The sequence below is a fragment of the Haliotis rufescens genome, unplaced genomic scaffold, assembly GCF_023055435.1.
Source record: "Haliotis rufescens isolate VD_foot unplaced genomic scaffold, xgHalRufe1.0.p SCAF_10, whole genome shotgun sequence".
In the NCBI taxonomy this organism is placed as follows: Eukaryota; Metazoa; Mollusca; class Gastropoda; order Lepetellida; family Haliotidae; genus Haliotis; species Haliotis rufescens.
This window is the reverse complement of record NW_025963780.1, coordinates 26,129,761-26,146,344: the sequence shown is the minus strand read 5'-3', so window position 1 is coordinate 26,146,344 and position 16,584 is coordinate 26,129,761. Positions and strand designations below refer to the sequence as shown.

The following is a 16,584-nucleotide window of genomic DNA, read 5'->3' as shown; positions in this document are numbered from 1 at the left end:
GTGTGCAAATAATCGGAAACAATATGTACATATTAGCCAAAAATTAGTCATTTAATTGTTGTTGTTTTTGTTGTTGATTAAAGCAAATCTTCAAATGATTTAATTTTATGTGTTTGTATACCTCAACGATTAGTGTGCTTAAAAAAACCAGGGATGGACGCGCCAGATCCCTATGGACCCGCCACGTATGTCAGTCCAACGTTTGTCGTGAGAACCGACTTCAATTGAGATAGTGTGGTTAAATCGGGTGACTTCTCTGATTGTTATTCGTTGCTCATGCTGTCAATTAATGGTTTGTCTGACAAGAATTATATTTCGCGACAAGTTTGTCTTATCCAATGATGTATCGTGTACGTTTTAAACTGGTTCAATTGTTGAAGAATGTAAATATTTGAAACTCCATGATCAAAATGAAGATTCATTTCATAATGACACCAGTTTGCACATTGAATTGACGCACATAAATTGTGGTTGCTCTGAAATACTAACAACAAAGCATGGTAATATTGTTATCATTCTAAATGATTGACAGCCAAGCTGTTGCAACTAAGGACGATAACTCCGCCCATCATCTCATTGCCTGGACGGGACGTCCCAAGTGTATCATATATATATCGCCTGTTGTAAGGACAACAGTCTTGCATCTCGCGTGATATTAGAAAAACAATAATGGCTGCTATGTGGGAGTGGATTCGGAGCACTTTTTGGAGTGAATGGTTTTGGTTGCCTCCGCAGCATAGCTGGAAGGATTTGGTTAACCGTGATGATGGAATTTATCTACCACAAGTGTCCGATATGCTTGTCACCGTGCCTCTTACAGTGTTGATGCTCGTATTGCGAGCGCTATTCGAAAGGTGAGCCAACGTTAGATTCGTTTGCAACTTAGGCCTTACCTCCAGCCTCAGATCACGAGATGAAGTATATTAATGAATGTGAACAGTGCAAATCTGGCTGGTTCATATATGTCATTTTTTCATGCCCGATAGTAAGAATGTTCCATTGCAAACGCTTCGTTGCAAGCCATTTTATGAATTTTCGTGTGAAGGGCGATGGTGTATGACTTAAAGGATCTAGCCTATAAATAGATTTAAAAGGCGAATAAACAAGCTGCTTCTCTGCTATTTGCCTGGGATGTTTACATGGAAGGAGAGAACAGTAGAGTAGGGTGTTTAGTCAGTGAAATTTCAGAAGCAAATACAAGACATGTCAATTTAATGTATGTGACGAGTGCTCATTTTAAAACACACTGAGTCAGTGAGTGTCGTTGAACAAGATAAAATTTTACATCACGTCAACGATATAATATTGCCACCTTATGACTATTGATTGTGGATTTTTTTATTTACCTTTCTTCGATAGGTATAATTAGGGTTATATTTATATCCATTTTTCATTGTTTACACAGGTGACTTTGAATTGTTGGACCTGTAAACAAAGATAACATTGAATTGAACATTTAATTCCCTTTACACTTCAGTCTTTGGGGTCTATACTTTATGTGTTACACAAATATTGTGAAGTATTTGGGGACTTGAGGAAGTAATATCAAAGGCAGAATCATGAATGTGTTTGAAAGATGTGTCTTCATGATGTGGCGGTATATGTTCATATGGTTCAAACACTGATCTCAGCATGGTCCAATCCTTGAAGCAGTTTTAACCAGTGTTTGACATGTACATCAGTACATCGGTTGGATCAGTGGAAACACTCCATGACAGTATAATTTATATTTGAGTTGATGAATATGTTTAACATTGTTTGATGCACTTATTTATCATATGATAACGAGAATGCTACACATATGACATATGTTGACAGCGGTAGAAACTAACATTTTAGTCCACTAGTGTAATGATAATATATAGCAAAACCCTTAAAAATGGCGGCTGCCTCCGTGGTCTTGTGGTAGAGCGTCCGCCCGGAGAGCGGAAGGTCCGGGGTTCGATCCCTGGCCGTGTCATACCAAAAGACGATAAAAGATGGTACTTGTTGTTACCCTGTCTGGCGCTCGACATTAAGGGGCTAAAACAAGGACTGGTCGGCTCGGAGTCAGTATACTGTGTCTGCGTGGGGTATTCATGTTAAACTGCGGCATGGTATCTCAGTGAGCTAGCACTATAAATCGGCATCAGTCCGGACTAGTACAAGCAGCCACACACACACATACACGTGCATGCACGTCGCTATATAAGTGCAATAATCTTGGACGCGACGTAAAACCCAATTTCACCTCACCTTAAAAATGGCAAATTTCTACTAGTCCTTATGATACCTTAACTATTAGGGAGTTTGGCAAGGACTTCAGGACAAGTGCCAATTCTCAATGCAGGTTGATTGCCTGCTTTAATAGGAGCTTTTGTGTAGTGTAAGTGTTACCTTGATGGCATTGAATTTGAAGAATAATGGCCTGATAACAAACTCTTCTCTGGAACTACATCAAATTGCTTGTTTCAATGTTTTTTAATTGGAGAATTGGATAATTTCTATATCATGTGTAATTCAGTTATAGAATAAAACCAACTTGTCCTTCCAGATTTTCAGAAGTCACTAAATTGTGACCATAAGTGAGTGAGTGAGAAGTTGTCGTTAAGTGTAGGTGTAGAACATTATTCATACTCCTATCATTGTCATGATGCTTGTTATATGAAACAAAGGCAATCACAACTGATGCTGTGTGTCTATTCTGTTTGAACCAGTTGTTGAGATAGATGCATGAGTTCAGAAACCAGGCAAGCAGTGACACTCCAGCTGTTAGGACCTTTACGCCTTGTCCAGGTTGTTGATTGGTTCGTTGTTTTACGCCGCACTCAGCAATATTCCAGCTATATGACGGCGGTCTGTAAATATTCCATCTGGACCAGACAATCCAGTGATTGATATCATGTGCATCGATCCACACAATTGGGATCGATGACATGCTTCAACCAGGTCAGCAAGCCTGACTGACCACCTGATCCCGTTAGTCACTACTTAGACAAGCACAGTCGCCTCCTCGTCCAGGAACAAAGTAGGAGTCCAGGGTAGGACTTTAGCTGCTTGTCCCAAACCTTGTAAATTTACCTTTAGTCCAATGTGTTTAGCTGAGCTGGAAGTTGTCAAAATGTCAGGACCAGACTCACCTTCTGTTCTAAGTCTCTGAAAACTGGGTTCAGTCGACTCGAAAGTTGTTTACATGTAGACAGAGCAGTGATGCGTTCCATGTTTATTTATTTATAAAATGTATTGATAACCAGTCATTGTTCTATTGTAAGCCACGCTCAAGAGTACCCTACTGCCTCCTTTAAGAACCTTGGTCCTTTTAATTTCATTTTTATGTCAAACCTGGATTTTGTTTCATAAAGAGATCTCAGGTCCTATTCTTTAACATAAAACCACAGCAATCACAGTTTTAAGATCGCTTTGTGGAACGATTAACATAGGGTCAACTCATGTTTCAACCCTTGTCCAATTTCACCTCACTTGTTAACAGGAATTAATAAAAGGGTGTGTGTGTGTGTGGGCGGGGTCCACCCATAAATAAAATATTTAAAAAATCTATTGTTAATAAGTTTACTTTAACAACCAAATCAACATGTTATCATGGTAGGTAATATGCATACAAAATGTCATTGGATATTACAAATGGGGGTTGCCATGCCCAGAATTATAATAGAAATGCAAAATATACATGGTGTACATACAAATAGGGAAAATAGCAAGAGCTAGCCTGCATACCAATCAGAAATGTAGAAGGCTTACTTTGCAGGCCTGTCCAGGATGATGGAGTGTATGTACAAAAATATGTCATTTACAGAAATGTAGGTTTCCTGATGACACAGTCAACATAAACATCGCAGAATTTGAGTCATCTTCCCGAGGCAAGGGAGTTAACCTACTGCATAAGTCCAGTTTCCACCCTTGCCGTACTACGCTGGAATTTCGTGGCTCCATCGTAGCGTCACCAGTGGCTATTACAAGTTATGTCCCTTCTATGTCCCTCCTGTTGACCAATCAGATTCCACCTCTAATCTTACTTGCATTTGCTTCAAACAAAATGGTGGCACCCAGTCAAGACGATCTGATCGATAATCAAGATCTATGTTGTAATAAAACGGGCCTTACATCGTGAAGTGTATCAAATCATTTGAGCAACTTGATTAAAAACATGAAAAGATTTGGAAAATATCTATTGATGCTCAGTTGACAGTACACATGCTTTGCAAATCCTGCAGTTTTCTGAAATCTGTACATTGAAATCCATGTTGTTTACTAAACGAATGTGTAATTCGTTGCGCAATTTTGTTAAGACTATGCATAGACTCATTAGTCCAGCCAAAATGTAACCTCAGGATTCCAGCCTAGTTCAGCAAGGGTGGAAACTCGACTTTTACGGTCCGTTAACCCCTTTGCCTTGGGAAGATGAATTTGAGTGTACATTATTATCTTACAGTAAATTTACACATATAACGTATTGAAACACTGCTCCAAAAATCGCCCCTGGCCAACTTCTAGACCAATCTGTAAGTAATCTTTATAAGTCCCCCTACTCAGACCAAATATTTACAGTTTGTCAGCACCATACCTGTGCTCGTGGGTTTCACTGAAGTGGTAAACCCTCCTGTATTGAGCTGACACACAATGATATAACTGGAATACTGGTCGAAGTGGTGTTAAACCCAACTCGCTCACTCACTCACTCACTCACTCACCCACCCACCCACCCACCCACCCACTCACTCACTCACTCACTCACTCACTCACCCACCCACCCGTGAAGATCCGGGCTAGAATAGGTCTTCAGCAACCCATGCTTGCCGTAAAAGGCAACTAATGGGATCGGGTGGTCAGGTTTGCTGACTTGGTTGAGGCATGTCATCAATCCCAATTGCGTGGATCGATGCTCATGATTTTCAATCACTGGATTGTCTGGTCCAGGCTGGATTATTTACAGACTGCCGTCATATAGCTGTAATATTGCTGAGTGCGGCGTTAAACAACAAACCAAACCAATCTTGTTCATTACAGTTAACTACGTTAATAACAAACACGCTTATAACGAACTGATGGGTGTAACAAACTGTTTTGGGGTCCCATCCATTTACTGCTTATATGCTGTTCATATGCTGTTTACATGCTGTTTATATGCTGTTTATATGTGTACTACGAACTACGGTTATAACAAACTACAATTAGGGGTTCCTTTGAGTTAGTGTTCAGGCTCGCTGACTTGGTTGATGCATGTCATCGATCCCAATTGCGTGGATCGATGCTCATGATATTAATCACTGGATTGTCTGGTCCAGACTCGATTATTTACAGCCCGCCGTCATATAGCTGGAATATTGCTGAGTGCGGCGCTAAACAACAAACCAACCAATCGTAATAACCATAGTTTACTGTACTACAAATTGAAAACAAATTTCACTCTTTGTGTATGGTTTTATTAAGCGCCCCCCTTTTGTAATTCTCCAAGCAAGTATGGCACCCAACAAGGCAAGTACAGTAATGGTAAATTGTAGGGATGTCATGATACGACTGTCTCCTGATATGATACAAATCGCTACTCTTTGATCATGATATGATATGTATTGAGATACTCAATTCATGACAATTTTACGTGCTTTTGTATATTTGAAAGGGTGTAAGCATTATCAAGAAGGCTTGAAACTTCCTGAATATCTGGTTTCAGTTTTGAAATAAATATTTCTCATTTTAATAAGTACTTTCTATTACTAAATATAAATAGCAAATTCCATGTCAGCAAAATTCCTTAATTGTGCACTCGAAATTAAATGAATTAAATATGAATGAATGAAATGGGTCCATGTGTGAAACAATATGGGATTAAAATACGAATTGGTACAGAATCAAAATATGAATTGATACAGGTAAGTGCTCATGATGTCAATCACTGGATTGGCTGGTCCAGACTCGATTATTTACAGACCACCGTTATATAGCTTGAATATTGCTGAGTGTGGCGTTAAAACAACAAACAAACAGTAAATTGCAGGGTTTTAACAATATTTTGAGGCATATTGAGGCATAGAACAAACTTCATCAATAACTACATCTCTGTAATGGGGTGGGGGGCGGTCGGTTAGCCCAGTGGTTAAAGCGTTCGCTCGTCACGCCAAAGACCCGGGTTTTGATTCCCGACATGGGTACAATGTGTGAAGCCCATTTCTGGTGTCCCCCGCCGTGATATTGTTGGAATATTGCTATAAGCGGCGTAAAACCATACTCACTCACTCACTCACTCACTCACTGTAAGGGGTGGTGGGGTAGCCTAGTAGATAAGGTGTTCACTCGTCAAGTCGAAGACCAGGTTTTTGTTTCCTCCACATGGATTCTATGTGTGAAGCCCTCTCTCGTGTCACCCAGCATGACATTGATGGAATGTTACTAAGCGCTACATAAAACCGCACTCACTCACTGTAAACCTTTCAGATGGTCCACGTTAAATCCTCTCATCCATGATGGAAGACCTATTATTTGATTTAGGGTTGGTTGCATTTTAACTTTGTTCAAACATTTGCAAATTGGTTTTTACAATGCTTCATGGAAGACGACCTTGTGTTAAGCAAACCTTACATCACAGGATCTACATACGACTGATCAATGATGTTGAAATGTACCAAATTAAACAGTCCAGCCAAACAGGCTCTTAAAAGACTTGGACAAGATAACGAGAACTGGAATACCGTATTCGACGTAATAAGCGCCCCGCTCTAATAAGCGCCCATGGTGACATTTGCTGATATATTGGCTGGTGAACAATCCCAATTAGCACCCTTTCCGATTGATCAATGTACACAAGACTAATTTATTCGCGTATAATACGCACTCGTGTGCTATATGCACCCTTAATTATGGGCAAAAAAAAAAAAAGTTCTGGAAAAATATATCTGTCATTCATAAACATTTCAGGCTGTCAGCATAACCATGAAATTTATCTTTCAACTCTGTTTTTTTTTCACCAAAATAATATTTTAATAAGAGCCCCCTATTTTTAATTTTGAGAGCGCCCTGGGCGCTTATTACGTCGAATACGGTTTCATAACACTGCCTGAAATCCTTGATAGATTCAACATGGTCAATCAGCATGATCAGATAACAAGAACTGGAATAATATAAATTCTTATGGGAATTGATAGCAAATCGAATGTCATAGATCATTTGTAGATATACGATTTAACATACATAGCAAACCATGACCAGAATAATAGTTTGAAACAATTGAGAAATGGAAGCAATAGTAGTGGATAATGCATGACTCACACAATGATGTTTTGTTTAGCACACTGCACAGCGGAGTTGCGTTCGATCAACCAGTTCAACAGGAGGAACAGACTGAATGCTGCTTCCTTATTGATTACTCTCTTCTCCTACTCATTGATAATTCAGCATCAATAACTAAAATAAATAGTTTGTGTCAGGGTAGATTGACTCATGATGAACGCAACTTTATTCAAAGCAAGAATAAGTAACCCTGGATATTGATGAACCTTGACATGGAACACTAGATAACTTCATTGAACTACTGATTGAACAGGGTCGGATGGGTAGACTAATGGTTAAAGATTTTGATTAACCTGGGTTCAGTTCCCTATACGGGTACAATGTGTGAAGCCAATTTCTGGTGTCCCCTTCCGTGATATTGCTGGAATATTGCTAAAAGCGACATAAAACCATACTCACTAACTGACTGACTGATTGACCATGTTGAATCTATCAAGGATTTCAGGCAGTGTTATGATACCATTTTCGATGTAATAAGCGCCCAGGGCACTCTCAAAGTTAGAAATAGGGGGCTCTTATTAGAATATTATTTGGTGAAAAAACAGAGGTGATAGATCGTAAATTTCGTGGTTTATGCTGACAGCCTGAAATGTTTATATACGACAAATATATTTTTCCAGAATTTAATTGCCCATAATTAAGGGTGCATAAAAACATGAGTATGTATTATACATGAATAAATAAGTCTTGTGTACATTGCTCAATCGGAAGGGGTGCTAATTGGGATTGTTCACTAGCCAATGTATTAGCAAATATCGCTGTGGGCGCTTATTAGAGCGGCGCTTATTACGTCGAATACGGTATGTGTCAATACAAATTGTCGTGACACAGAGCTCCAGATAAGCTGCGTATCTGCGTGAAATACGCATCAGAAATGCAGAAATACGCAGTAAAATATAATCCAAGCGTATCAAATACGCAACGAACATTACAGATACGCTACAAAAATAATATTTGTGCGTATCATCAAAATATTGTGAAGTAACCCTGCGTATTCGATTAGCAAATCAGCAACTTATTTTGAAATTATAAACGGGCATTTCGTCAACCTTGCCAAACTCCACGATGACACTCACATCATGATCATTTGCCATCACACTTTCGTGTGGAAGTATCGTGGTATTTTTGAGTCCTATAAAGCTCTCAAACCCACATGACACCAGTTTTCAGGGACTGGATGAATAGTGTTTTTAAATATTTAACTTAAATACCCACATGTGTAAAAACTAGTGGGTAACAGAAATTTGAATACGCAGATAGACTTACTGATACCCAATGATTTTAAAATGCATGGGTAAAATACCCACAACACCAAAAGCTTATCTGGAGCTCTGGTGACATGATAGAAGCTTAATTGCAACCCTATTACTGCCTACTGAAGGGACCGTCATTAATTAACTTGTCTCTGGATGTATATAGAAATAATGACATGGTGGAGAGTAGTGTGCTGTACCATTTGATAATGACTTAACAGGATTAACTTATATTTCTTAACAAGAATTTGGAACAATGAATAATATAGTGTGTCTGTTGGGATGCAATATATTGTTTTTCTGCATCCATTCTATACATTTCTGAGTAAAACCTTGTTTCAACCTCTTAGCATCATCTGTAGACTAACACAAGTAGTCTCTGAAATATATATTTTTGACAAAAACAAGCAGCTACATTCAAATTGAAAATGAGCCCTAGTGAGATGGGAAATCCGGAACATGTGCAAAAGATAGATTTGCTTCGTTTTGAGCAATAGCATTTCAGTAAGGGCTGGGAGGAAGTGAAGGGAAAGTAATATAGTTGAGGGACGAGGAGAGACAGACCAGGTCTTTGACATCATTTCCCATTTCTGATGCACCCCTCAGTGATATTCAGAGCTCCAGATAAGCTTTTGGTGTTGTGGGTATTTTACCCATGCATTTTAAAATCATTGGGTATCAGTTATTCTATCTGGGTATTCAAATTTCTGGTACCCACTAGTTTTTACACATGTGGGTATATAAGTTAAATATTTAAAAACTCTATTCATCTAGTCCCTGCAAACTGGTGTCGTGTGGGTTCGAGAGCTTTATAGGACTAACAAATACCACGATACTTCCATAAGAAAGTGGGATGGCAAATGATCATGATGTAACTGTCATTGTGGAGTTTGGCAAGGTTGACAGAATGCCCATTTATAATTTCAAAATAAGTTGCTGATTTGCTAATCAAATACGCAGGGTTACTTCACAATATTTTGATGATACACATAAGTTTTATTTTTGTAGCGTATCTGTAATGTTCGTTGCGTATTTGATACGCTTGGATTTTATATTACTGCATATTTCTGCATATCTGATGCGTATTTTACGCAGATACGCAGCTTATCTGGAGCTCTGGATATTGCTAGAATATTGCTAAAAGCTGCATAAAACTATACTCACTCACTCATTGGGCATAATTTTGGTTTCGAGATAATTTTCAACTTATCCATGTAACCCTATAATGCAGAGTTTGACTTAACCTAGGTTTTATGTCAGTCGTTTTATTTTTATAAATAGCAGATCTGTGTATCATTATTTAAATCTGTCATTGCTCCGAACACAATAGCAAAGGTTTCTATGGAGGTTGTAGTGTGACTTTAATAAATAGCTGAACTGCACATTTCAATGAAGGCTGGCAGAGAAATGTTTGAAGGCCCTTCAAAGATGGTTTGAAGTTTTAAGTCTGGAACCAACATCTTGGCAGTCATGTGGACTATAAATAGTTGTAGGACAATGCTACTTGGTGGACCATGTGGAAAATGGATCCCAGATTTGTTTCCTTTTCAGAAGAAATGATTGTTTCGGCCCTTACTGAGACGCAACATGGTTCTGATCACTGATGGAGTATAGAGCATGTAGAGTGTGGCCATGGCTAGGCTGACATGTACGACCAATTACACCGACATTTTGTCACAAGCATGGCACGTATCAGAAGATCGGTTTGATTTGAATATTTCTATGTCTATGGAAGACAATCATCGCGGTGCCATGAGACTCATATTGTCCTCAAATGGAAAGTGTTTTAATTTCAGAATTCCCTACATCAAAACACTATAGCAGAGAAAAAAGTTTTTCAAGGTCCCCAGAACCATGCGTTCAAAGGAGCTAATTTCCTAAACACAATTACGAGCTCATTTACTTTCTGAGTCAAGTCTATATATTTAGAACAGTTATGTACATCTGAAACATTATTTCATTTTTTTAAAATCTTAAAATGTTCACTCTTTTGGGGAAATACCCAATAGAGTGATGAATAGATGAGTGAAAAAATATTGGTTACCCAGTGAAAAATGTAATAACTCAATTAAAATAGAAACCCTTGAGTAATAACTCAATTGCTCAAAAAGTTATCTGGAGCTCTGAAGACCCGTGAAGATCTGGGGTAGACTAGGTGCTCAGCAACCCATGCTTGCCGTAAAAGGCGACTATGCTTGTTGTAAGAGGCGGATGTCATGGGAAGTTATTGTTTATGATGTCACAATCAAATTTATGTGATGTCATTCAAACAATGGACTAACTGATTGTCTCCACTTGACATATACATTTTCACACACAAAAAATGGGTAATATAAAGAAAACCCTCTTGCAACTCATAATTACAGAATATCTGTCCCTCGTGATTTAATGTTTAGAGTTCCTTGGGAAATTAATTCATAGTTCTTTGTATCATGTAGGTTGTTCTCTAAGTAGTCTACCTACATTAGTAGGCTTGGAACAGGCATGAGGTACTGGGTAAAATCCCTTTGGGATCTCAACTGTTGGATAGAAAGAGGCAATTTATCTGAATAAGTCATAACATGCTATTTGAAAAGTGGCTCCCTTGAGATGAGGTGAGGTGAAGTGGGGTTTAACATCGCGTGCAAATTATTGCACATATATAGCGCCGTGCGTGTGTGTGGGTGGGGTGGGGGGCGCTGCTTGTGCTAGTCTGGACTGATGCTGATTTATAGTGCTAGCCCACTGAGATACCATGCCACAATTATACATGAATAGCCAACTCAGACACAGCATTGTGACTCCGAGCCAACCTGTCCTTGTTTTAGCCCCTTAATGCCGAGCGCCAGACAGGGTAGCAACAAGTATCATCTTTAAACGGCTTTCAGTATGATATGGCTGGGAATCAAATCAAACCCCGGACCTTCCGTTCTGCAGGCGGACACTCTACCACTCGACCACGGAGGCTGTCCCCTTGAGGTTACATTGATGTTGATAGCATTTATTAGCATTATGTTTCAAGTGATAACAAATAGCAGATTCTCTCTTTTATGAAAGTCATGCTTGTTGAAAGTTTAAAGGTGAGGATCGTAAGCATTCCTCATTTCTGTGCAGTATGTCAAATTAAACAACAGAAGCTTTCCTACTAGGGTTTTGCACCATTACGAAGGGTGTTGAGCAGTTGTCAGGTAAACGGTGAGAGCTTATGTGTGAGTGTTAATTTGTGCTCAAGGCTGGTGAGCGGACACAGTGTTGAAGCTAACTACATAAGCAAATGGGGGAATGCCATGTGGAGTTATCTATCTGGGGGGATATGTCAAGGCCTGAGGAGAGGTGTAAATGTTATGTATGCTGTGCATTCCTAATACAGCTAGTAGGTCATTGAACCAGAACCGGATGAAACAGTTTTAGAAAATCAGTTATGATCATTATCATGATGATTGATGATGTCATTTGAATTTTTTTTTTAAGGATAATGTTCGAGTTTGTTATCATTGGTGTAGATCAGCGGGTGACTTTTTAGAAATCAAATGTGAAGAGGAAACATGTTGCTGATGTGGATAGGCTTTTGTAAAAATAGCAGGGATGTGATACATGATACAGCACGCATAATAATGAGGTGATGCTGGAAACATTCTGTAAGTATTTTATACATTCATGTATTGTTTCTATGGTAACAAGAGTGTCACATGACTACTTCTAATTAAATTTCTCAGATAAAATCAAAATTGGAAATAGTCATAGGATAGATCATTTATTGTGCGAATATTTATATTTTATTGATTATTAATTCTTGAAATGTAAAATAGGAAAAACAAAATCTAAATAGCTTTCATGAACTTTTATTAATGTATTGTTATTCCTAAAAGTTTGCCAATACTTAAAGGGCAATAGGCCAACAGGTTTTAATCTTATCAGTCATTGTCCAATTACTGTGCCTGTGTAATCCATAGTGTGACATCGTTATCAGTTATGCACAACATACATTCTACCTATATCCTACTTTAGCATGTTAAGTCAGTCGCTGAAGCAGATTCTTTATCAGGGACATTGGTATGGAATGTGTTTATGTACTTCTATCTTGCAGAACTTCTATTGACAGTCTGTACATTGAGGCCTTTCTTAAACAACACCATATTAAGCTACCTACCCATGTAGATCTGGGTTACAGAGCTCCAGATAAGCTTTTGGTTTTGTGGGTATTTTACCCATGCATTTTAAAATCATTGGGTATCAGTAATTCTATCTGGGTATTTAAATTTCTGTTACCCACTAGTTTTTACAAAAGTGGGTATTTAAGTTAAATATTTTAAAACACTTTTCATCTAGGCCCTGCAAACTGGTGTCGTGTGGGTTCGAGAGCTTTATAGGACTGAAAAATACCACGATACTTCCACACGAAAGTGTGATGGCAAATGATCATGATGTGACTGTCATCGTGGAGTTTGGCAATTTCAAAATAAGTTGCTGATTTGCTAATCGAATACGCAGGGTTACTTCACAATATTTTGATGATACGCACAAATATTATTTTTGTAGCGTATCTGTAATGTTCGTTGCGTATTTGATACGCTTGGATTATATTAAGAGGTAACTAACAGGATCAGGTGGTCAGGCTTGCTGACCTGGTTGATGCATGTCATTGTATCCCAATTGCGTAGATCGATGCTCATGATGTCAATCACGGGATTGTCTGATCCAGAGTCGAATATTTACAGACTGCGGTCATAGAGCTGGAATATTGCCGAATGCGGCGTAAAACAACAAACAAACATATATTAAACTTAACTATGTTTACAATACACCACATAATTATATTCTGATGACTCCAACCCTCCATACAACTGTGTGTTAAATCCCTGTTACGAGGATCTTTACAATAAAAAAAGTCTTCCCTTATTCTGCCTCTTTGAATAAAAATTGGAACTTTGGTTTCCGCTGCCGATATTGCACTTGAAAACGTATCTCCTGTCTGCCTGCTGGCTTCTCCTCCTGGTAAAAGCCACAGGTAGACCTGACATTGACTAAACTAAAGAAATCAGAAACAAATCAATTACAGCGCCAACAACAATACAGTAAGTTAAGCACATAACTTACGAATCAATATTTGCAGATGGCTCCAAAGATGGTGACGCTGTTGCTAGTGCCATTATCATTGGATCCAGAACTTATGAGCTAGATTACCATTTTTACATGAATCAAAGGCCACTTTAACAGGGGAGGTGAAATGGGGTTTAACGTTGCGTCCAAGATTATTGCACTTATATAGCGACGTGCATGTACGTGTGTGTGTTTGTGTGGCTGCTTGTACTAGTCCAGACTGGTGCCGATTTATAGTGCTAGCTCATTGAGATACCATGCCGCAGTTTAACATGAATACCCCACTCAGACACAGTATACTGACTCCGAGCCGACCAGTCCTTGTTTTAGCCCCTAAATGCCGAGCGCCAGACAGGGTAACAACAAGTACCATCTGTTAACATCTTTTGGTATGACGCGGCCGGGGATCGAACCCCGGACCTTCCGCTCTCCGGGGGACGCTCTACCACTAGACCACGGAGGTGGTCCCCATTTTAACAGCTCTCGAATATATCAAACAGTCTAAACATCAACAAGTCATTATTTTTTCAAACTCTCTGTCCTGTCTCCAGGCTTTTACAATAATTTGTGTCAGCTTCTAGTTCTACTTGATATTGTCGAATTACATAATAAATCCTGCTACTGGCAGCATGGGCAGTATGACATCATCTTTGGTTGGTAAGCCAGCCATGTTGGAATCTTTGGATACACAATGGCTAATTCTGCAGCTAGCTTAGCCAGTACTCAATCTGTGACATTTACTTCTGATTCCATACAGCCATTATAAACCTGTCATTAGATATTACATCAGAGATCTAATGCGAAAGTAGGGGACAAGTAGGTTCAAATGAATTACATGTAATAGCACCAAGTAGGTATAATTAAATTTCATGTAAACGTACCAAATATTGGTTAGACCTACTTGGGTTGTCAGTCTAACAATGGTCTAAATTTGAAGAGGTCATTATCTGAGGATGTCATGTTGGCCATTCAAGAAACATACACATGAATATTTATTAAAAGGTGAGGATCCTCAATTCTGCATCCTGTGTGACGACAGAATCACTGTCAGGCATGTCCTGCTTGACTGTCGATTTTTTCATCCCAAGGGATAACGATTACTTAATGTCATCCATAAAGGATCTTCTTAACAAAAGCTCTTATTTCTTTCATTGTTTTAAAAAACAAATTGAATTACAGAGCTCGATATAGCTGCGTGTTTGCGTAAAATACACATTAAATATACTGAAATACGAAAACAAATGAATTCTTAGTGCATCAAATACGCAATAAAAACTTGTGTGTAAATTAGTGTGTATATTTCAACTTAGATAAAATGATTCTATCAGCCGATCACCAAATTCACTTGACGACAGCTACATTCGGAAAAGCTTCTGCGACAAACATGCTGATCATGCTGATGGATGCCACATTGAAAATCACATCATGTCTAGCCAGTGTACATGATGAATCTTAATTAGTTGCTGATTGGTAATTAAGAAAATAGCACCTTTCTTACTATGCTAGATTTTGTAAACAAAAAATGGCTTTCCAGAGAGGGAGCCGCAAGCAGATGCTGACGGGTATACTACTATTCACATAGTTTTAAATGATCTACAGGGATTGTTACAAAACAGGTTTTTAGTTAAATACCCAAATGTCAAGAAATAGGTGGGTAAAAAAAATTTGAATGCCCACTAAAACTTGTGGATACCTTTATCAAAAGCAAACCCCTGGGTAAAATACCCAAATAACCAAAAGCTTATCTATAGCTCTGAATTCATTGATAAAGTTAACAAATTGTACAATTTGTTATTTTATGTATTGGTTATGCTGATGTAACTAAACCTGTCAGTGGCTGCCCCCTCGAGGGGGGGGGGGGGGTGAATTGACATCAAATAATTGGCCCCCTAAGCATGCTAAGAGGATATGCATTCACTGTTTTCTGAAAGTGAATGTCAATATTCACCATGTTGTCTGGTAGTGAATATCAATGTTTACTGTTTTCCTGAAAAGTGTATATTATTCATTTTGTTTTCTGGTTGGGAATATCAATGTTCATTGTGTTCTATGATATTGAGTATCGATGCTCATTCAGTCAGTTCTGATAAGAGTATCAATGCTGACTGTACTCGAGTTTCTGTCAATGCTTCAGTCTGTCCCAGCATCAACAGCTGGTACAGGGACTATCAGTTTTCACATCCAGAGAGACTGTTTGCCTGCCTCTGGCTCACAATACACATTGCATGATGCTTGGACTTAACAGCTCCATTATCCTTCACGTGTCATGTTTAACCACTTCACCATGTTTACAGCAGTGAAACACCAGTCTGTAAACTTATAGGTGAGGTGAAATGGGGTTTAACGTTGCGGCCAAGATTATTGCACTTACATAGCAGTGTGTGTGTGTGTGTGTGTGTGTGTGTGTGTGTGTGCGTGCGTGCGTGCGTGCGTGCGTGCGTGCGTGCGTGCGTGCGTGCGTGCGTGCGTGCGTGCGTGCGTGCGTGCGTGCGTGCGTGCGTGCGTGCGTGCGTGCGTGCGTGCGTGCGTGCGTGCGTGCGTGCGTGCGTGCGTGCGTGCGTGCGTGCGTGCGTGCGTGCGTGCGTGCGTGCGTGCGTGCGTGCGTGCGTGCGTGCGTGCGTGCGTGCGTGCGTGCGTGCGTGCGTGCGTGCGTGCGTGCGTGCGTGCGTGCGTGCGTGCGTGCGTGCGTGCGTGCGTGCGTGCGTGCGTGGCGCGAGTGCGTGTGTGTGGACTGGTGCGAGTGCGCGTGTGTGTGTGTGTGTGTGTGGCGCGAGTGTGTGATAGTCCGGACTGATGCCCATTTATAGTGCTAGCCCAGGGAGATCGGACGCTCTACCACTCGACCACAGAGGTAGTCTGGTATATTCAACCCGTAAGAGTAGGCAGTGTTTGAAATTAACCATGAAAGTCAAGGGGCCCTTGTTGTTGTAGACAAACACTTAGTCTCCAAAAATATATAATTTTTGATGGA

At 39.5% G+C, this 16,584-nt stretch overlaps 1 protein-coding gene across 3 annotated transcripts in view; it reads left to right on the top strand.

The window, feature by feature from the left end:
• The first annotated feature begins 586 nt into the window (after window positions 1–586).
• LOC124123088 (ceramide synthase 5-like) overlaps window positions 587–16,584 on the top strand; it is a 57,233-nt gene continuing 41,235 nt past the window's right edge. For all 3 annotated transcript variants that reach the window (XR_006859265.2, XM_046486348.2, XM_046486349.2), the window contains exon 1: window positions 587–854. Coding sequence is in view for 2 of the 3 variants with exons in the window: in XM_046486348.2 (XP_046342304.1) it covers window positions 670–854 (185 nt within the window). In the remaining variant the exon portion in view is untranslated. The remainder of the gene's footprint in view (window positions 855–16,584) is intronic.